Consider the following 22,859-nt stretch of genomic DNA (forward strand, 5'->3'; position numbering starts at 1 on the left):
TCAAGGTTGGTTTGATTTATGTCACGTCTGAAACAAATTTACCAGGCACAGATAACTTTCATTTATTTTGTCTCCTCCAGGAATACCTTTTTATTGCTATCTAAATATTATTGCTTCCACTGCACAATGCAACCAGTGTTTGTCTGATCATTAGTGACCTATCTGTTCTTTTCCTGCATATGTCCCGTGCTTCTTGTGACAAACATGCAGTAACGTACCTGTCTGAGATTCAGCCTGAACACGTTCACATATTCTTTCTGCCTATGAATCAATATTAGAAATCCGGGTAAGTCAATTTCCTGATCATGCTGTAAGATTTTCTGTTTAAAATAAAATGAATCACCTTTTTTCTTACCTTATTGTTGTCATTGAACAATCTACTAATTGACACATAGTGTCTAATCTTTCTGTAGGAAAAAAAACAATGTGTTACTGCCTCTCCAATTCCCAGCTCTGGTTCACATCTAGCAGAGTTTTAAGTTTACAAGAGCCATATTAGCAATAAATCCATACAGGACAAAAATGTGTTCCTCTGTGAGGACATGGAACCAACACAGTTCAACTGCACTGGAGGATAGGAGAGAGATAGGGTGGGATGTGCATGCTGCATAGCCATGTTCTATGTAGGCTCCTTCTCTGCTGCTGCTGGGGGAGTTTGCAGATGCACCAGCCATACCTAATGATGTAGATCCAACAGACAGACTACTCTAGGGGGTTTAGGGGTGGAGCAGTCACCTAGGCTAGTACAGTCCTTAGTGCCTCCTGATTGCCATGACACACCCTGTGCCAAGTCCATTTGCTTTGTACTCAGGTAACACATATGTGAGTATGGGTCCATCTTGTTTGCTATGTATCACAAGCTGCCAGATGCTTTTGCTCCACTGGTAGAGAATAAAGAGTACCAGTTACTACTAGCAAGGGATGCCAGTAATTTAAAACATTCCACTTCTGCCAATAAACAGTGGGGTTTCACCCCCCTCATGTAAGTAACCTCTAATGTTTATTGGATAGGAAAGAAGTTGCAGCCAGCTTTTTCTCCATGATAAGGTAGATCAAAATGAGAGGGAAGGGGCATGTAAAAGTGGGGAATCCTAGAGGAATGTGTACTCTTATATCATCAAGCCCATATTATTTTAATAACTCTGCATGTTTTGCACTGGTATCACCTGGGAAGAAGCATCACAACTAGCAAGTGACTGTAATCAGTGGAGGAACTGGACTGCCTGATGCTTCAGTGGGATAGGAGGAACTAAGGTCTAAGTAAGGTAACGTGCATGTTTGGAAAATTCACAGAGAATTTAGGAGCTACTATAATACATGCCAGTTGGTCCCCTTTCTTTACTAAATTGTATAGGAGGACTTACCATAAATGTTCTAATAATCAGTATGTACCATTCTGCTCCCAGTCACTGGTCAAGTGGGAGTGTTGGGAAAATGGGAATTTTGCCTGACTAAGGAGTGTTAGCTCACTTTGGGTGAAGTTCACCTGGGTTATGAGTGTAAAGGACTTACACAGGTGAAGTGGCTGCACTGCAGAACCAGTCTGTACACCAGCCTTGTATAGGCCAGCATGGATGGAGTCGATGGAGGGGACAATGAAAGGGGACATAGGTTCTGCTGTGGCCTCAACACAAGTCACAGTGGAGCCCACTCACCACTCCAGCCCACAGGCTGGAATAGTAGCCACAGAGGAGTGTGGCCCAAACCCTGGGTCTGCACTGGGGATTGGATTTCACTTCCGTTGCACACAGTGCAATTAGCTGAGCATTGTGTGAATAAAGTGGATTTTACTCTGAGGACTTAAGTGGTGGATAGGTCCCACTGCAGACTCCCAGCTGGGCAGGGATGAATTTCACTTAGAAAGCAATAGAGATCTCATCCAAAGCTCACTGAAACCAATGGGAATCTCTGAGTTCACTGAACACTGTATCAGACTTAAAATACTTATTGACAAGGCACTTAATTTTTGCACTTACCCTCCCTGTCCGATGACAGGTATTATCTTCACATTTTGTTGTATGCTATCTCCATTTTTCTTTTTGGCATAATACATTCCTTGCCATTCCTGCAAGAGTGGTCCAAGGGTAAATTAAGTTCAATTAAACAATTAACAAATCTAATGCTATTTTCTACAAATTCCTTTTCATTTGTTACTGTCAAAAAAGTCAGAATTTTTAAAAAAAAAAAAAATCTAGATTTGATATATTTTCATGTAAACCTGCTTTGCGATCCCAGACCTAGATGTTCATTCATAGGGGTCACATAAATGTAGACCCAGAAAGGAGAAATATCACAGAAGAGGCATTGAAGATGCAACTGGGGCAGTGGGTTCTCACTCCACTTACAACTGTCTCATTCTTTTAGCTCATTGGAGAAATTATCCACGTCTGCAGGAAAACTCAGACAGCCCCTCCTTCTGCCCCAATACGTTATTTATAAAAATACATTCAACAATTTAAACTCCAAAATAATTTCACATACTTTTGAACCCGGATTCCAGAGAGAGAAAACATGAGAAATTCTCTCTCTGTAATAGCGCGCTGACCAGCCAGATGGGGAGCAATGGTTGATGGAACTTGAATGCACCATTTATTTCTGAAGCTCCAGAGCATGGTGGAGCCACACTCACCTGGGAGATTTTTGGTTCATATTGGAAGGGAGGGAACTTTCCTGACCTGAGATTTCTGATCCATGAATGCACTCTGGGAAGCCTTAGTTGCTGCTACATGTAAACAAAGCAGAGTCCAGTGGAGAATTTACTGAATTTTACTGCCTCTCTGCTACTACTTCTCACCCAAAGGACCCAACTCTGAAGGGGTTGGAACATGTCTACTTCTTCATCTCTAAAGTTAGCACTGTAGTTATAATAGATCAACACTCTTGGGTTTCAGGCTAACGTGTGAGCAAAGCTTGTCAGAAAATTTCAACTTTTTGTAAAAAATCCAAAAACTAAAAAGCTTTTGGTTTTCAGGTTTTGGTTTTTTTAATTAATAGTCAAAATTTTCTATGGAAAGCAGAAACTTTTAGTGAAAGTTGCAGTTACTTGAAAACCCAATTTTCTGTCCAAAAATAGCTTAGATGTAAAGTTTTTGGCCAGCCCTGGCTATGATTTTCAGAAACTAATTGTTTACCCTCCTGTTATTTAAACCTATATTTTTAAAGGACACCCTCTTAAAAAAATTATTAATAGATTCTAAAGCCAGAAGGACCGTTATCCAATCTCCTGTAAAACAAGCTGCAGATTTCACCCAGTTACTCCTATTATTATTTTCATACATTTAACCCAACACCTTCTACTTAGAGCAGAGGCTATACTATGTACTGGAGAATAGGAGAAACTCCACAAGTGGGCTGGCATAAAGAGACATTGTACATCCCATATTTTTTCAATAGAATTCTTTTTCTCTCTCTGTAGCTTTCTTCAGTTTTCTCCTACAATCCTGTCCCTATTCTGCCTCCTTTTTGTTCCACTGTTCACCTGACTTTTCTCCCTCTCTCCTCTTTTGGTTCCTTTTTGCATAGTATAACGCAAAGCCAATAACAGTCAGTATGAGTCAGTCTTTGGACCCATGATGTTTAAGTGGATTCAAAGTCATGCCTTCAAGTTTGTCCATTCTAGCATAAATTTAAAGAAAAAAAATGTCTGGAAAATCTGGAACAAAGAGCGTCAAATGATGAATAACAAATTGACTGCTTACTGTATATGGGCTTCATCCAAAGTTGAATAAAGTCACTGGGTGTCTTTCAATTGATTTTGGATCTGATTTTCTATGTGTATGTGTATACATGTGTACATGAACATAGTTCATAATATATACACACCCACACTTATACAGTAGCGAAACCTATAGACAGATGGGCCAAGACTGCACAGGCATAACTGATGATAGAATTTGGACTATATTTTAATGTAATTTGCACTGGGGAAGGAGAACCAGCACGTAAAGAATCCAGCATGCATAAGGATTACATAGTAACAAGCAGTGGAGGGGGAGGGATTTAAAAAAAACAAACCAAAACCTGAAAGGTTTTTCCTTATATGTCTGAGAACAGAACTGTGCACAACAAATTGGGAATCAAGCATAATATCTTCTCCTGAATGTTGCATGAAAAATATAAATGAGGACTAAGCAAACATTACACAGTTCAATGCTCTTGGAATTAAAACAATACATAGCAATAGTTCCCTGACAACCAGAATAAGGGAGAGATGAGTAATCAATCTCTAAACCCAGATAATAAGGTCAGAATATGCATAAAGGGATGAAGTCATAATGCATGGATTGAATAATTCTAGAGTTGCAAGTGCCTCCTGTTCATGTCAGGATAGAAGTAGTCACTAATGGATTTTGTTTCACATTCAACAGGCAAAAATTCACAGTTACAATGTCTGAAAAAAAACCAAGAAAACCTTGAAAGGCTGAACGCCAGCCATTATGTAAAGTTCCTACAAGGGTATTACATAAACATATTCTAAGAACTCTATATGCTCTCTCCCAGAATCTCTGTCAGCCAGCTAAATAGAGAATATGTACTCTCAATACATGCCTTCAACTGAGCTCATCCTTCTGAGTGAATTACAGTCCCAGAAATATGGTGCCACAGTCACTTCAGCGTGGCCTAATGTTCTGGTGCTAAAATAAAAACTCCGAATGTCTGGTGTAAGTAGAAAGGAAAGAATCGTTAACATCCTTGCTATAATAATCTAATGCTACCTTTGGAAGGCAATGCTTCACTACCCATCATCCCATGGATCCGTATATACGGTAAGACACCAAAGCCCAGTCAGCTACTTGTAAAAATCAGTATCAGACAAAATCTTTCACAATGTAACCTGAGTCCAGGGACGGGCCACAGAGTTTGGTTCATTTTTCATATAAAATGGCACATGGTGAGCATCCTTACAAACTACTCACTTGCCTCAGGTAACTAAACAACTTCACCTGTAGTCTGCAGTATATATATATATATATATATATATATATATATATATATTCCTCTGTCGAGTAACTCCCAAGCAGTGAGAGAAATCGGGTGCCTTGTCTGAATTAACAATAGGTATATCACTTTATGAAAAGTGAAACCATCTCAAATAGATATTTTTGTCCCAGATCCTAGGGATCAGATGCTGCAAAATTTCTAGTCAGATGGGATCAGTTATTTCACATTCACCTTAATGGATCTAATTTGATTCATTCAACAAATGATTAAGAATACGCAAGTGTTGCTTCTTAATTTCTTAAATTCAAACAGAGAGAAAATGACTTTTGATAATGCTGGTTTCTTGTGAGTACAGCCAGCATACATTATCCACGGACATCTTTTTGCTTGGGTCCACAATATCTTTCCTGATCATTATATACTACATGGATTGTCCAAGTCCATCTGCTAAAACAGTCCCTTTCTTTACTATGTAAAATGCCAATGAAATGCTGTTTAAAGATGCTGAACTTGCCACACAGGAGTTAAAATACTACAGGTGTAGATGAACAGGTGTAGATCCATCATGGATCCTACTGTACAACTAAACTACATTTTTTTCCCTGGAACAGCCCTATCAGAAATTCTTGTTTGTTATTGTTTGTTATGATACTATGTAGTCTCAAACTGGGAAGGGTTAGTCTCATGAGATAAGAGCTCCTACTGTGTGCTGGATGATCAGAAAACATCATAGCAATTTTTTGTCTGGGCTAGAAAAATTGTTTGGTATATTGTAACCTAGTGTAATCAATGGACAGTATCCACATGTTAGGTTATTAATGGGAAGCAGTCTTTCTTCTTATGTACAAAGAAAGATAGACAAATCAAATCAGAATTACCCTGACACAACCAAAACTTTTTGGAGAATGTTATTCCTTCCAGAGGCAAGTTAATTGAAAATGTGATAATTGGCTATCTTGAATATTGGACGCTGTAGTCATGAGGCCCAACAGAATTAACTGATCTACATTCTTAACTTAATGACCACCACTTAATGGCATCAGACCCGTATCACAGCTCTTTATTTGGATGCACCTTCACACAGGTAACAGAACTGAGAAGCACCATCATTTTAGCCCTTGGATGTCTCATGGATCTGTTCCAGAACCCCTGTCAACATCCAGATACTTGTCACGTTCATGTTCAGATGCACATTTCGTCTGTAGAGAGACACATCATTGCCTTTCCAGATGAATACTAATGTTACTACCTTGATGTACACAGTGTGACTAATCACATCTTTGCGCTGGTGCCTTGATGCATCAATGCCTAGATACACACAACACTAGTGATTAATTTTAGCATCTCACCACACTGTCAATAATGTGATGCTCCCCAGCAGACAGCCAGTGTGACCCAATTAGCTACTCAGCCTTGTGTATATGCCATGGCACATCTTTGCAAATGCAGCTGATTCAGAAACTTCCTTGTGTTACCACCATGAGCAGTGTCTTCTTATATAGGTACCATGACACATCTTTTTACTGGCCTTAGAAGGCATTTACACTTTGCTGTCAAGACGCTAGTGTCAGCTCCAAGACATACTATGCACACTCACATAGTGCCACAACAACACCACAGTCAAAGGAACACTACAGTGCTATGACACAGTCTGCAAAATCTGTTATCAACCTCCATATCTACACTTTCAAGCTGGCTGACTCTCCTGCACTTCCTTGATGCAACAAATATTTCTAATGGAAATCCATTAGAGAGTTCCTTAGTCATTAGAAAACTACTTCTCTTGTGGAAAAAAGGGCTTGGCAGTTGGAAGCTGACATTGATATCACCCAAAAGTGACATTACATGCATCTCCCCCAAGGTTTCTAAATTCTGAGCTTGCTAATCAGTTACAATGCATCATGCTGAAACCCCTGAGTGTGGTTCTGTTCTAAGGACAACTTGTTCTTTCATATCAATCTACCTTATTTTCACTATTCTTCACCTCTTTTTTAGATTTCCATACCTTTTGGTGCGTGCCACATACCTATATATGTAAAGTGAGTAATACACATTCATGTAACACATGCGACATAGAAACAACACAGGCGAGTGTTTTAACTCTCTTACTTTTCCATGCAACATAACTGAAAGTGACCCTTACAAAAGGGAGAATGTCAATCTTGATGAGACCCAAAGCTCTTTAAGTTCAGCTCAGTTCCCATACTAGACATTTATTACTCTGTCTTAATCACTTTCTTAAAATATAATTAAACATCCTTATGTTTTGATGTCAAACATTTTTTTTTTTTACCACTGATGATGATTTTCCCACCAACATCTATTTTTCTCAGTTACCGATTTTTAGATTGTTTTTCATCATTAATAAGCATGCCAAATGTGAGACACAATGAAGAGGCGCATGTGCACATATGCAAACACACGCACAGAAAAATTGGATGAGAAGATTTGAATCATGTGGGATTAATTTCATTAGCATCAATAAGATTGTCCACATCCTCAGACCCACAATTTAAAGGCTTTGGAGTCAGTAAGTTACAGCAATGAGAGTGAGATAGCACAAGACTGGTTTTCAATGAAGGTAAAATTGAATCTACAGTGAGGATCATCACTACAAGACCCAATGCTGCAAAGAACCAATGGGAGTGGAGGAGCACGTGGCTGTCTTCTGTACCTTGCAGGATTGGGCCCATAACTAGAGGACTAGACTAAACCTGCTCTCACTGAATGTGACTGACGTCAGTGGGAACAGGATTGGGCCCCAGGTTAATATGTTATGTGCCAAATCCTGCTTGTTACGCCTAGTCTCATTGATTTCAATGGGATTACTTGTGTGAGTAAGAAAGCCCTGCATGTTACATGCTTATGAAGTCTATGTTGTGTTTTATGCATGGACAATTATCACTCATACAGGTAGTGTATAATAATATCATGGAATGATAAATGATATTACATCGCTACTTACCTTTCCTATCTTTATGCAGGAATTAATAGTATCTAGGAAATCAGCTTTTTTTTCATTTATAGGCACTTCAGTTAATTCCTTTCCTATTAATTCACCTATTTGATAGCCCATCGCTGTTTCAAACGCAGGATTTACATACTGTGAAATAAAACCAAAGCTCATTAAACACAATACTTAATGGAAGAAAGTCAAGACAGACCTGCATTTTGACCTACCTTGTGAAACCTAGCAGTATGTTTACTAAGCTGAGATAAAAGTCTTTGAATGTATTATTCATAAAATAGATGCTTCAATATTTTTATAGCACAACAAAACAAAACAAAAATCCATTCTAGAAGCCTAGCACTCTTGCAAAACAAGCCAGTGTGCGCAAATGAGCAGAGAGAGAAGGAAATATATTTTGTTATAGAAATACAATATAGTTTTGAATTTCAAAAGTGTTATTATAGACAACAAAAACTCTTGAAAAATGAGTCCTTTTAGTCTTCAAACCAAAGCCGGTCTCAGGCCCTGTCTACACTTACCTGTGAGATTCGCCGGCAGTTAACGGGAGTTACGCAAAGTATGCAAAAAACTTGCATAATTCCTGTCAACTGCTGAGCTTCTTTTCTGCGCTCTGTCTGCACTGCACTGCACTGACAGGAACAGCATTCCCGTCAACGCAGCACTACGCTACTTTTGTAACTGGTCTTAGTACGTCGATTTCTGGATCAACTGAGCGGGTCTGCACTGACTGCTCAGTCAATCCAGAGAAATCGATCTGATGGCAGCGACTTTGCCGCCATCAGTGTAGCCATAGCCTCAGTGTTGAGAAAGTCACAAACATATGGAGAGATTTTGTAGGGCCGAAGAGTATCAACTGACAATGTTGCTAAATTCTGTTTTTAATTTAGATGAAACAGCCAAGGACTGGGGAGCCTCTGGGCCCAAAGACAGCTCAAAAAATGGACTGAGTGAAGGGAAATCTAAGAGTGCTGAGAGGAGGGAATTCTATGGGGCCCTACATGCCCCTCACACAGGGGATTTAGACCTGTGACTGCTTGCTCACTCTAATCTACTTATCTTAGGTATGTATATGGCACCCATTACCATAGGACTTGAATGCCTCAAGGCATTGTTCCTGACAGCACCCCTGTGGCCTAGAGATCTACTGGTCTCTCCTCGTCCCCAAAATTCTCCTCTGTGCACTGGCGTGGGGCATGTATAGAGGATGCAGAAAGCCTCAGCAGGGTGGTTCTGCTGTGCTTAGGGCCATCTGTGACAATTTGGGGCCAAATTCTAGACTTCTATAACTCTGACGTACAGATGACGCAGAATCTTTTTGTATAACTTCCATGGATCAAGCTCCGCGCCAACAGGACTCAACTCAGATGCACATTGTAACGAAAGGGGGTTTACATTTAAACTGTGCATTTATAATAAAGTTCACTCCTACAGGCTGCATGAGTGCATTAGCCTTTCAAGAGTGGAGACCTACGTGATTTGTGTGCTGACCTTAGTTTGGAAACCATTTTAAGACAGACAGCCATATTAAAAAACATGGTTCTAACTAAATCAGTTCCTAAATCAGTTTGGCGAGTGTGTGTAGACGGAACAAACAATCTCAGAACCACATTTTAAAAGTATGATCTAGTCTTGCTTAGACAGAGTTCCAATTATGATTTGGCTCCATCCACACCAGTGGGGCCATACCATCAGAGAAACCAGGTTAGCTGAATCTATGTTCCCATTTGATTTAAATCCTATTCCTTAAACTGGTTTGCACACCAGTGTGTACAGAGGAATGGATTCAAGTCTCCGAGGACAATGAGCTTCAAGGAAATGAGTTTTGGGATTTTATTCTAGTCACTTGTGGATGTTGCTAAAAGTTGTACTAAGACTTACACTCACGGGCCTTGTCTGAACTTGGAATTAGCTTTGTTTGCGGCTAGGTTTTAAAGAAAAATTAAATTAATTTGCAACATTTTAGGAAAAGAAAGTATATAAAACAGTGGCTGTGTTCACCAGCAGTCATCAGCAACATATGAATAAACATCACAAAAAGACTGAGGGCCAGATCTACAGCATAGCCCCAAAGATTACTTATTTTTTAAAATGTACTTGGTTTATATAGGATATTTTAAATTGAGGAAATTCTACACGAGAGCTGAATTTGTCTCATCTGTTCAGAATTTTTAGGTCAGATGATTGAAACATTTTTAAAGAAAGGGTAAATATAACCGTGGAGGAAATAAAATGTAGTGAGCCCACAGAACAATATTTTATGCTTATAAAAATAACTAAAACAAACCTGTATTACATGGTCTTCACTTGTGATCTCAATGGCTTCTTGACTTTTCTCAAGTGCTGTAAATATTGAATTACAAGCCCTTGTAGACAGAAAACAAACCAATGGATTAAATTTATTTTACATGTCTCAAAGGATATAATCATAAAATATCACACAACAGAAATAAACCACAAAGTCTGGCAGGAGTTTTTGCATTAAGGATTAATAGGGACATACTTCTTTAGCTAACTAACTTTCTATAATGAGCGTCCATACAGAAAGAATATTTTTTTTTTGGATGAGGATAAATTTGGCCCTTTTTTGTTATTGATATTTTCCTGAATTTGGTAAAATTACCTTAGTTTAAATTGTGCCCGCACTTCTCCAAATTCCAGCTGAATAAGCTCATTGTAACAGGCCATGATATTGGAATTTTCTACATATCTCTGTAAATTAAAAGTTAGAAATATTTTAGTAGTTGACTTTTCTGTTAATAAAGATATGCTGTTTTAAAGAAAAACGAAATTCCGAATTACAGCAGAGATGCATAAAATGAACATATTCCCATGTAAAGAGCTCTAGAAGCTTCAGCAGGCTGGTGCATTTCCTCCAGGTGTTGCATTTTGAAAAAAGCAATAGAAAATAAAGTGTGACAACAAGATAAAACCAGCATGTTGTGTCAATGTGATTATTAATAAAGTCAATAAATAAGATCAAAATAATTTCTGTTAAAATTATTAATCTTCATGCTGTTTAGTTTAAACAGCAATTAAAAGTCATATTGTTAATCAAAGAAGTGAAATTTTAACACTAATTTTACATGGTTTTCAGTTTTCTAGGTCATAATTTCATGGATAGAAACAAACAATGCTTTTTTGATTGTCACATGAAAAAATATGACCCCTTGTCAAGTGTGGTATTCATTTTGTGCCTGATACAAAACCTAATGAAGTCTACAGAAAGACTCCCATTGACTTTGGTGGGCTTTGATTCAGACCCTCTATGTGTCTGGGCAAAGGGTTTGTCTACACATGGAGCTGTTCCTGATTAACTGTTCCCGAATAACTCCATGGGTGGCACATATTCTGTAATAAGAGTGCCATGTACCTATTTAACTAACCAGAGTGGGTTAAACTAAACAGGCACAAGGAACTCTTATTCCAGAATAAACCTGTCCATGCATGGAATTATTCAGGAACAGCTGTTGCACTTCAAATACATCCCCTACCTTAATCAGAAACAACTTCCTAGTGCAGACAAGCCCTTAGGATCTTATTCATGCTAATGTGCCATGGACTTCAGTTGCAGGAATGGGCCCTAAAAAGATAATGCAACGGCTGTCAAGACCCTAATCCTGCAAATACTTAAGCACTCTGCATAACTTTACCCATGTGAGTAGTCCCACTGAAGTCACTGGAACTACTCATGTATGTTACTCCCACCCTTGAGCATTTGCAGCACTGGGGTCTTACTACAAATAAGCAGGGGAAGTGCAAATGTGCTATGATGGGGCAGTACAGAAACTGGTGAATATGCACCAGGCGTCTCACTATAATTCATGCACTTTTTGTTCCATTGTCAGCTAAATGTACTGAAGAATCCACTTAAATGATGCACTAATAAGCACCATGCCTCCTTAATTGGGATAGTTCCCAGGGAACAAAATCAGAGTAATGCATTTCAGATGACTCTAAACAATAAATAATAGCACCTGATAATGTCTGAATCCTGTTTACAGGTGAGAATTTGTATTTGATAGCTTAATTTCCCATAGGACATTCTATTGTTCACTACAAGCTATTTCTCTGCTCTGCTACAGTCTGGCGACTAATGGGTCAATCTTGCCCATATGTACACTTTCAAAATGAAGTTTAATGCTTTTAAATTTCTTGTAAAATAAGTATACATAGAGCCTGGGATAATTAGGATGATATCTTCAGTGATCGTGTTTCTGTTCCCATTGGGGTATGCTAGCTCAGAAGGAGAAAATACATAACAATGGACTTCAGAAGGTGAGGATTTACAGACTGGACTACTGACAAACCGGACAACTGAAAACCAACTCCCAACATATCTTCTCATACTACGTCTTAGTTCACACACTACAGAACAATCCAGGGGATGACAATACGTACGTACCCTTGTGAAGCCAGCCGAAATCAGTGGCAATATTGATGACTCCTCACGATCACCATGTCTTTTAGAAAAGAATGACAAAGTCAGAAACACCTCTATTGCTGATTCAGGCCTAATCCCACAAAGGAATCCTTAGCAGGATTGGGGCCTAACACATGCTGCCTAGCCAAACATTAGTTTCATTATTGTAAATCTTGTACACTTCTTCTGCTTTGGTAAATGTCTTGAATGTTAAGTTGAATTTTCAGTAAATGTTTCGTCAAAATTATCTTTTCCATTTTCAAGTACTTTCCCTAACTTTTTTGCAATACAAAATCAATGCTTAAAGCAAATAGACAATTAAGAAATTGCTTGACTATTCCATTTCACATTTTTTTCTATACTGGACTCTTCACTGTTGTTGCTACCCTTGGTTAATGGAAAATATGGTGAACCTGAAAGTTGATGTAGCCAAGATATGAAGTGATTAGTGATTCTGGGTGCCTCAAATCTTGGATGTCTAACTTGAGACATCTCAGTAGGGCCCGGTTTTCCAAAATTGGGTGCTCAGCACTTTCTGAAAATCCGGACTCTTTAAGGTGTGACAAGTTGGACACCCATAAAACAAGGCACCAAAATCACTCATCACTTTTGAAAATCTTGGCCATATAATCTTTCAAGATTTTAAAAAATATATGTGTATATCTTGAGGTGGAGAAGTTGAGGAATGGCAAGTGTTTTAGGTTTGGTTAAAAAGTGTATCAGATGTAATGGAAGCTGGTGAAGCTGATGATGTAATAGCTTGCATTTAAACTTGTTCAACAAGGACAAGTGCAGAGTCCTGCACTTAGGACGGAAGAATCCCATGAACAGCTACAGACTGGGGACCGACAAGCTAGGCAGCAGTTCTGCAGAAAAGGACCTGGGGGTAACAGTGGACAAGAAGCTGGATATGAGTCAGCAGTGTGCCCTGGTTGCCAAGAAGGCTAATAGCATATTGGGCTGCAGTAGTAGGAGCATTGCCAGCAGATCACGGAAAGTGATTATTTCCCTCTATTCGGCATTGGTGAGGCCGCATTTGGAGTATTGTGTCCAGTTTTGGGCCCCCCACTACAACAAGGATGTGGAGAAGTTAGAGATAGTCCAGCAGAGGGCATCAAAAATGATTAGGGGGCTGGAGCACAGGACTTATGAGGAGAGGCTGAGGGAACTAGGCTTGTTTAGTCTGCAGAAGAGAGGAATGAGGGGGGATTTGATAGCAGCCTACCTGAAAGGGGGTTCCAGGGAGGATGGAGCAAGGCTGTTCTCAGTTGTGGCAGATGACAGAACAAGGAGCAATGGTCTCAAGTTGCAGTGTGGGAGGTCTAGGTTGGACATTAGGAAAAAGTTTTTCACTAGGAGGGTGGTGAAGCACTGGAATGGGTTACCTAGGGAGGTGGTGGAATCTCCATCTTTAGAGGTTTTAAGCTGTGGCTGGAATGATTTAGCTGAGGTTAGTCCTGCTTTGAGCAGGGGGTTGGACTAGATGACCTCCTGAGCTCCCTTCTAACTCTATGATTCTATGAAATAGGTCCTCTAATTTGAAAACTGCAGGGCACTCCACATAAGTGGATATGATTATCTCTATTTTATAGACGGGGAAACTGAGGCACCACTAAATTAAGGGACCTTTTCAAGGTCAGACAGAGAGTCAGTGGCAGATCTAAGAACAGAATCTAGATATCTTATCCCCCAGTGAGACCACTGCTGGAATACGGTGTCCAGTTCTGTTGCTCACAATTCAAGAAGGGTGTTGATATGTTAGAGAGGGTTCAGAGAAGAGCCACAGGAATAATTGAAAGATTAGAAAACAGGCCTTATAGTGATAGATTCATGGAGCTTAATCTATTTAGTTTAACAAAGAGAAGGTTAAGGGGTGACTTGATTACAGTCTATACATATCTACAGTGGGAACAAATATTTAATAATGGGCTCTTCAATCTAGCAGCGAAACGTATAACACGATCCAATAGCTGGAAATTGAAGCCAGACAAATTCAGACTGGAAATAAGGCACACATTTTTAACGATGAGAGTAAATCACAACTGGAACAATTTACCAAAGATCATGGTGGATTCTCCACCTCTGACGATTTTAAAATCAGGATTGGATGTTTTTCTAAAAGATCTGGTTTAAGAACAATTTTGGGGAAGCTCGATGGTCTGTGCTATACAGGAGGTCAGACTAGATGATCACAAAGGTCCTTTTAGCCTTAGAATCTCTGAGTTTCCTGTTCTAACAACTTGATAATGCTGCCTCCCAGGAGTGCAAAGAAATAAGAGTAAGGTACGGACAAGAAAACTAAATGAACTGTTGGAGCTTGCTTTGAGAGAAGTGATCCTATGCACAACAGAAGAAGCTCTCCAAGTGTTAGCTAACTTGGGCTTTGTCTTCACTGACACAAAAGTGCTTTTTCTACAGTAAGATAATTGACACGTGATCGTTATCTCCCTGTAAAATGCTAAATGGACACAAGACACTTGTGTGTACCATGAGGTTGCTAGGCAAGGTCAGCACTATACCTCCTGCCTGTGGTTGGCTCACTTTTTCACCTTGTGATAAAACTACAGTGCCTTGTCTCCACTATGTTCTCACAGTGGGATGGCTAATGTGTGGTAGTGATCCCATGGTAGAAAAAAACACCTTTATTTTTGGTCAGTGAAGACGTAGCCAAGCAACGTACTATTCAGCAGAAAATCAGTCCCATGGCATGTCTACGCCGCAACGGGAGGTATGCTGCAGTTTGGGTAGGCATACCCCTGCCAGCTTTAATCTAAATCGCATGGCTAAAAACAGCAGTGAAGACGCGGCAGCATAGTGTGGTCTATATAAGCCTGCCCAGCACCCTGGGTATGTATTTGCATTGCTAGCCCATGTGCCAGGGTCCATGCTGCCACATCATCCCTTCTATTTTTAACTGCGCTCCCTAGACTAAAGCTAATAGGAGTTTGCCCACGTGAGCTGCAGTCACACTCCTACACTCCTGCTGAACTGTAGACACATCCCCAGTGCAATGCACATTTATTTCTTAGCTTTACACCAGGTTGGGACACTGAGTGGTCTAAAAGGCTGGAGAGCTCAAGTTAATGAGATCTCCTCCTCCTGAAGGGCATTGATCCTTATCACAGCGTTCACAGTGTGAACATTTTTAAGAAGAAAAGGAAAAAGTAATGGAAGAAAAACCTCTTGAGTAACTTCCTAATATGGCTGTGATTTAGTAAGCCAGGTTCAAAGTGGTCCTACCTTTAAAAAAATAAATAAATGAACAGCTGGGCTCCAGTACCATGAGAGTGCCATATTTTTCTGTCTTTGGTGAAGGGCCAGGAGCTCTTGAGCCCCTGTTTCCTCTCCCTGCCTTTTTCTTTCTTTTTCCCCCCTTTAAATTACTCTCATAAAAGACAATCCAGCTTTAAGGGCTGCCATGGCTGTGGATGTGACCTAGTTGTCACACTCATAAAACTTTCCAGCAGCTCTCTTTGCCCAGGCCGAAAAGTGCCACCGGCCAGCTTATTTTTCTTTTGGCCACTGCTTCTTTCTGCCAAGATTGTACTCCAAACTCTGTGCAGCAGAATCGAACAAGAGAAAAAGGAGGAGGAGGTAGCCAAGATCAAGACTGTCTGAGTAGGAGGTGAATCATTAGTCCAGGACAGAGGCAGCTGTTGAGTCTGATTTGAAGGTTTCTGATTACCAGGAAGGTAAGGAATATTAACAGAGCTGGATCCCTGGCGGAGAGAGGAGTTGAAGAGACCAGAACAGGGGGTGGGTAAAGGTGGTTGGACAACCCATCCAGATGATTTCACTGAAACAACAAAACTAGTTTCAGGAGAACAAGCAAGACTAGTAGGACAGTACCTCGTAGGGACAATCCTGGTAAACTGGGACAAATGGTCTCCCTAGACAGCAGTAAACAAAGGATCCACTCAAAGAGGGGTGGAGAAGGGATGAGAGGTGACAGGCCTACCGTGCAGGTCTGCCTCCAGGGATCCTGACAACTTCAAGGAGGGGCTTCCATGGGTGCTAAAACATTCAGCCTTGAAGAGGTTTCACAGCTTGGCACACAGTGCTACGTTTTTTGGTCAAACCATGTTCTTAAAAGCTTCAGTGATGGGGGAAATAATATCTGGTGCGATGCAGAAATCAAAAGGCAAGCCTACACCTCCCCTACAGCAGAGGATGGTGAACACAGCACACAGTAAAAGTACAATGTCACCAACACAATAAAGTGTTCTGATCTGGAGCTATTATTCTAGTATTTGCCTTTGCAATGACTAGATTCACATTAATTTGATTGTTTACATTGGAAAATAAAGATATTTGCAATTTACCTTCGTACTACACCAATTATGACTGTATTTTCTGAGGGCTTAGTTGTTCTGATAGACCTTAAAATAAAGAAAACAAGATCACTTAATATTTCTGTTGTTCACTTTTAGTAAATCCTGCCCTGCCCTTATAAAATCCCTTCTTAAATGCTCATTTCTAAACAACCAAAAACTGAGTCCCAACCTTGTCTGGTAATTATGAAAGGAGCCTCGCTTTAGCTGTTTATGAGTGTCAGTGGAAAAAACAACATACAAATTGTAGATTAGTCTGGATTTTAGCTAATCCCGGTGAGAGAATAGCAAACATCTTCCCCTCACAAATGACATGAAGCCCATATCGACGCTACAGTCACCATGCTTCTTTCCAAAACAACCCATTCTCTTAAGCAGTTATGCACTTTTTAGACTTGTCCTCCATCAGCTAATGAGCATTTGACTCTGCTCAGGGATTGAGTGGTAAAGATTTTACAAGGGGAACACCAATGCTCTCCTGACAACTCCTGACTGATCTTAAACTCATTCTTTTATTTTAACAAGGAGTAAAGCCTTTGTCCCAGTGCCTTGACCCCACCACACTCACAAGTTAGTACTCTGACCCAGCACCCCTACACACATCAGTTATTTAGTCTAGTCATGCTCCCAGGAGTATTTCACTAGCAAGTCAGTGAAACAAGGCACTGCTGCATTTTAAGTCCTCATAGAGATATGAAAGAATATTTTCCCCCTTACTCATGTGCTATAGTAGTTTGTGGGAGTTATTTTGGAGTAGATTTGTAATACCAGGCTTTTGAGAAAGATTACATATTTCAGACCAGATTTACAAACACTGTTGTGCACACAAAATGTTACCTCATTTGCACATGTGATTCCTGTGACTGCATGGGAAATTTCAAGCAATTGAGCATACGAATGGCTAATTAAATGAATTTATGTATGGAATTCCCAAATTTCTGTGTGCAAATTAGGCGTGCAATTGTGGGCCTAAGCTTTTGAAATGCTACCATGCCTCACTTTGGCAATAAAATCTCAGTTAGTGCTTTGCAAACCACAAAACAACTGCAATTATGCCTCAGGTCTCATTGCTTTTCGCACATTTCTGGATTTTAACAAAAAGCTAATATATAAACAGCAAATTAGTGGTGACAGATTCACTATAAAAATCATACATTCTTCCTGGCTATAATCACATTCTGAGCTTTTCCATCTGTTCTTTTATAATAAAAATACTATTTTTAAAATTCCTTTGTTAAGGAACTTACCTGCATAGAGCTTCTGCATCAAAATATCTGGAATGTCTATGGTCAATAATGATAATTTCATGCTGTTTATCCAGAAAACATTCTAGTGCCGATTCGGGTGTCCTGGCAATATTACACCGAAACCCAGCCTTCTCACAGGCCCAACAGAACCCGTTACTCTGGTTATCTTCTTTGGCAAACACTAAAAGTACCTGGGTCAAAGAAATAGAGTCAATAATGCTTAAAAGATCTTTAAATATACTGTATAAGTTGCTATTGCTACAAGACCTAAGCCACTTTATGAAAACTTTAGTGAAGTCCACTTACAAGATTTACATACAGTATTTAATAAGACTGTATTTGATACAGCCAAGGAATATTTTTAACAGAAACACTATTAAAGCAAGAATACGTGTGTGATAACAATAAGAGTATGGTTTGTCATATTCACTTTTACAGATATACAAGTAACTTCCATTTATTCTGCTTGCTTTGACCCCGTTCCAGCAAAGCACTTAAAAACAGGTGTCAACTGTAAGCATGTAAGCAGTCCCAGGCACATGCTTAAGGGCTTTGCTGGACTGGGCCTTAGTACAGGATGTCCACTTGCTCACACTGCTGGAATCACATAGCAAATAATCGGTGTGAAAATCTGCACAGATACTGCAGTGGCATGATGGAAAATGTGCCGTGCCTTCCCTTCCATCTCATCCTGACTCCCCTGAAATACTGTGAATAGCTTATTCTGCAAGAACTCTGCGAGCCCTGGGCAAGCACATCCAGGTGAGCTCATGGGGTTCTGAGGTCATGGGCAGCATTCCTTCGCATGCAGCTTGCCCTAGCTATGACTCCTATGCAGAGACTAACATACAATTTATTCCAGAGGGAGGGTGCTGTGGTTGAAATAAAAATCAGAGAGTCAGGAATTCTGGGATCTGGCTTGGTCGCAAACTCACACTGTAACTTTTGGCAAGTTTAGTGTCTCTGCTTCAGTTTCTTTTCCTTTTAAATAGGGACAATAATGCTTACCCACTTCATGGGCGGGAAAGGGAGTTAATTCCTTCATGTTTGTATGGTGTTCACAGAACCATAAAAGAAGGTGGCTATAGATATTGAAAAGAGCTGGATCCAAAGGTCATTAAAGTCTATAGGAAAATTCCCATTGACTTTAACAGGCTTTGGCTCAAGATGACACTATGTAGGGAATGCGAAAGAGGCTTTCTTTGGGCTGTTTGCAGACAGAATATGGACCTATATTAATGCTGCTTTTGCTGATAAAACTGTGTGTGTCCATTTTTGAAAGGGGGGCAATAAAGTTACTTTCAGAATTTGGCAATTGTCACACAACACCAAACTTTCAGTATTTTAATCAAACTAAAGTAAGATATGTATACTCTGGTCAAATAATAACGTATAGTGTCTGTAACTCACACCACATCCTGCTGAACTTTATACTTCTGGGACATTTTAAGAATTCCAGTGGTGGTTACACTTTGGACAAGGTTGGTGGAATGTCTACCAATAAATCTTAACATTTACATGTAGTGCATATTTTTGTAAGAGTAAAGGACTCTGTGTTCATTTAGCTCAGATTCCTTTTATAGCAACGAATAGTAGTTTATGCTAAACTTTTCATAAAAACATGTCATAGTTTGGGCTATATTTAGTGAAGTTAATTTATAACAACCTTAAGATAGGAAGGATCATTTTGTAGCAAAAGCACAGAATAGCAGTCAGCAGATCTGGGTTGTATTCCTGGCTCTGCCACAGATTTGAAGAAGTTGTTTAAACTCTCTGTACCTCAGCATCACCATCTGTAAAATGGGGATACTACTACTTAGCTACCTCCCATAGGTATTATCAGGCTTGATTTATTGAACCATTACTAAATGGAAATGGTAAAATTATCAATAATAATGCAGCAAAGGCAGACATGTACAAGAAATATTTTTGTCCTTATTTGGGGAAAAAGCAGGATGTGTATTCATGTCACATAATGATGAAAACTCTCCAGTCCAACAGTAACTAGGGAGGATGTTAAACAGCCGTTACTGAACATTAGATATTTTAAAATCTGCAGGTCCAGCTAACTTGCATCCAAGTGTTTTAAAAGAGATAGCTGAAGAGCTCTATGGACCATTAATGCAGATTTTCAATAAGGCTTGGAAAAGTGGGGAAGTTCCAGGGGACTGAAAGAAAGCTAATGTAGTGCCAATATTTAAAAGAGGTAAATGGGACGACCTGGGTAGTAGGCCTGTCAGCCAGACATTGATCCTGAGCAAAATAATAGAACAGCTGATACAGGACTTGATTAATAAAGAATTAAAGGAGGGTAATATAATTATTGCCAATTAGCATGGGTTTATGGAAAACAGATCATGTCAAACTAACTTAATATCTTTTTTTTTGGGGTGAGATTATAAATTGGATTGATAAAGGTAATCGTGTTGATGTAATATACTTGGACTTCTGTAAGGCATTTGACTTCGTACCACACGACATTTTAATTAAGAAACTAGGAGGATACAAAATCAACATGACACATTAAATGAATTAAAAACTAGCTAACTGATAGATTTCAAAATGTAATCGTAAATGGGGAATCTATCAAGTGTGTGTATTTCTAGAGAGAAGGAAGCAGTTCTTGGCTCCACACTATTTAACATTTTTAACATTGACCCTGGAAGAAACTATAACATCATTAACGATAAAGTTTGCTGATAACACAAAGATTGAGGGGGTAGAGAATAATGAAGAGGACAGATCACTGATACCGAGCAAACTGGATCAGATCACTTGGTAAGTGGGACACAAGCAAACAATATATGTTTTAATACAGCTAAATGTAAATGTATACATCTAGGAACTAAGAATGCACGTAATACTTACAGGATGGGGGATTCTATCCTGGGAAGTGGTAAGTCTGAAAAAGACTGGGGGGGTCATGATGGATAATCAGTTGAATGTCAGCTCCCATTGCAACACCATGGCCAAAAGGGCTATTGTGATCCCTTGGATGTATAAAAACAGGAGAATATCGAGTAGAAGTAGAGAGGTTATATTTGGCACTGGTGCGACCACTACTGAAATAATGTGTCCAGTTCTGGTGTCATAGTTCAAGAAATATTGGAAAGTTTAAGAGAAGAGCCATGGCAATGATTAAAGGATGGGACAACATGACTTACAGTGAAAGGCTCAAGGAACTCAATCCATTTAGCTTATCCAAGATACAGTTAAGGGGCGACTTGATCACAGTGTATAAGTATCTACATGGGGAACAGAAATTTGAAAATGGAGGGCTCTTCAGTCTAGAAGATAAAAATATAACAGGATCTAATGGCTGTAAATTGAAGCTAGACAAATTCAGCTTTGAAATAAGGTGTACATTTTTAAAGTAACGATAATTAACCAAGGGCTGTGGTGGGTTGTCCATCACTGGAAATTTTTAAAATTGAGATTGGATTTTTTTTTCGCCTAAAAGAGATGATCTAGTTCAAAGAGGAATTAATACAGGGAAGTCCTATAAGAGGCCTGTGTTATGGAGGAGGTCAGACTAGATGATCACAGTAGTCCCTTCTGGCCTTACAATCCATTAATGAATCTGTGAATGAACCTGTGCAGTAAGAGAGGTAGTGAAGTTGAGGATGACACCAGGTTATAGGCCTGAGTTACAAGGAGAATTGTGGTGTTGTCAATGGTGACAGAGAAAGTAAGCAGTGGGGAGGATTTGGGAAGACAAGGAGTTCAGTCTTGGCCCTATTATTATGTGTGAGCTGACAGCAAGACATCCAGGAGGAGATGTCAGAAAGACAGGAGAGAGGGAAATCAGGAATGAAAAGATACAGTAGAACCTCAGAGTTATGAACACCAGAGTTACGAATTGACTTGTCAACCACACATCACATTTGGAACTGGAAGTACAATCAGGCAGCAGCAGAGACAAAAAAAAGAAAAAAGAAAATACAGTACAGTACTGTGTTAAACGTAAACTACTAAAAATATAAAGAGAAAGATAAAAAAAGATTAGACAACATAAGGAAACTTTCTGTATTTGTTTCATTTAAATTAAGATGGTTAAAAGCAGCATTCTTTTTCTGCAAAGTTTCAAAACCGTATTAAGTCAATGTTCTGTTTTAAGCTTTTGAAAGAACAAATATAGCATTTTGCTCAGAGTTACGAACATTTCAGAGTTACAAACAATCTCCATTCCTGAGGTGCTCTTAACATTGAGGTTCTACTGTAGTTATATGAATCTGTCAGAAAGACAGTATTAGATACCATGTGAATGGATAATATTACTTAGAGATACAGTATAGAGGGAGAAGATGAGTTTGACATCAATGGACCCCTATGGGATACCTATGGAAAAGGTGAGAGGGTGAAGAGGTGGATTCACCAAGAGAGGTGATGGTGGAACAATCAGAGATGTAGGGGGAGAACCAAGAGAGGTTGGAGTTGCATGAGCTGAGATAGGATGAGACTTCAAGAAGAGGCTATGGTCAACAGTGTCAAAGGCAGCTGAAAGAAGATGAGTATGGAGTAGAAGATCTGAGGTTGTCCATTTGGATCATTAAAGAGCAACCTTGTTCAGAGCAGTTTGAGTAGAGTGAAGTGTAGTGGGTGGGAACCAGATTGGACTGGAATACAAATGGAAGTAGAGCACACAAACTAGGAGAAATAGTGTAGATGGAATATTCAATGAGTTGAGAGATGCAGGTGAGAAGGGAGAGGAGGCTGGAAATAGGGTGGGATTTATTTTAGGATGGGGAAATTTACAGAGTGCTGTATCTGTTACATAACATGCTTGTCACCTGGCATGCCAAAATGCCTGGGGAGGGCTGTGTACACAAAATGGATCCAATCACAAACATTGCCCTGCTGAAAATTTCACCTTTAGCTTGAGCTGTGAAATATGTATTTGAACGTAAATGTGCTTACTGTAAATTATAGGACAAATACCATGTGATAAC

The 22,859-nt window shown here is 39.5% G+C and overlaps 1 protein-coding gene across 5 annotated transcripts in view; it reads right to left on the bottom strand.

The window, feature by feature from the left end:
- PDE8A (phosphodiesterase 8A) overlaps positions 1 to 22,859 on the bottom strand; it is a 222,922-nt gene that overhangs the window by 24,565 nt on the left and 175,498 nt on the right. For all 5 annotated transcript variants that reach the window (XM_067555750.1, XM_067555748.1, XM_067555751.1 and 2 more), the window contains exons 3-11: positions 17,911 to 18,101; positions 16,655 to 16,711; positions 12,315 to 12,372; positions 10,533 to 10,621; positions 10,197 to 10,275; positions 7,907 to 8,044; positions 1,977 to 2,065; positions 356 to 407; positions 219 to 261 (exon numbers count right to left, since the gene is read on the bottom strand). In XM_067555750.1, coding sequence (XP_067411851.1) covers positions 219 to 261; positions 356 to 407; positions 1,977 to 2,065; positions 7,907 to 8,044; positions 10,197 to 10,275; positions 10,533 to 10,621; positions 12,315 to 12,372; positions 16,655 to 16,711; positions 17,911 to 18,101 — 796 coding nt within the window. The remainder of the gene's footprint in view (positions 1 to 218; positions 262 to 355; positions 408 to 1,976; positions 2,066 to 7,906; positions 8,045 to 10,196; positions 10,276 to 10,532; positions 10,622 to 12,314; positions 12,373 to 16,654; positions 16,712 to 17,910; positions 18,102 to 22,859) is intronic.

Source organism: Emydura macquarii, unplaced genomic scaffold (assembly GCF_026122565.2).
Source record: "Emydura macquarii macquarii isolate MOO-44397 ecotype Brisbane River unplaced genomic scaffold, CSIRO-AGI_Emac_v2 contig_1644, whole genome shotgun sequence".
Lineage (NCBI taxonomy): Eukaryota > Metazoa > Chordata > Testudines > Chelidae > Emydura > Emydura macquarii.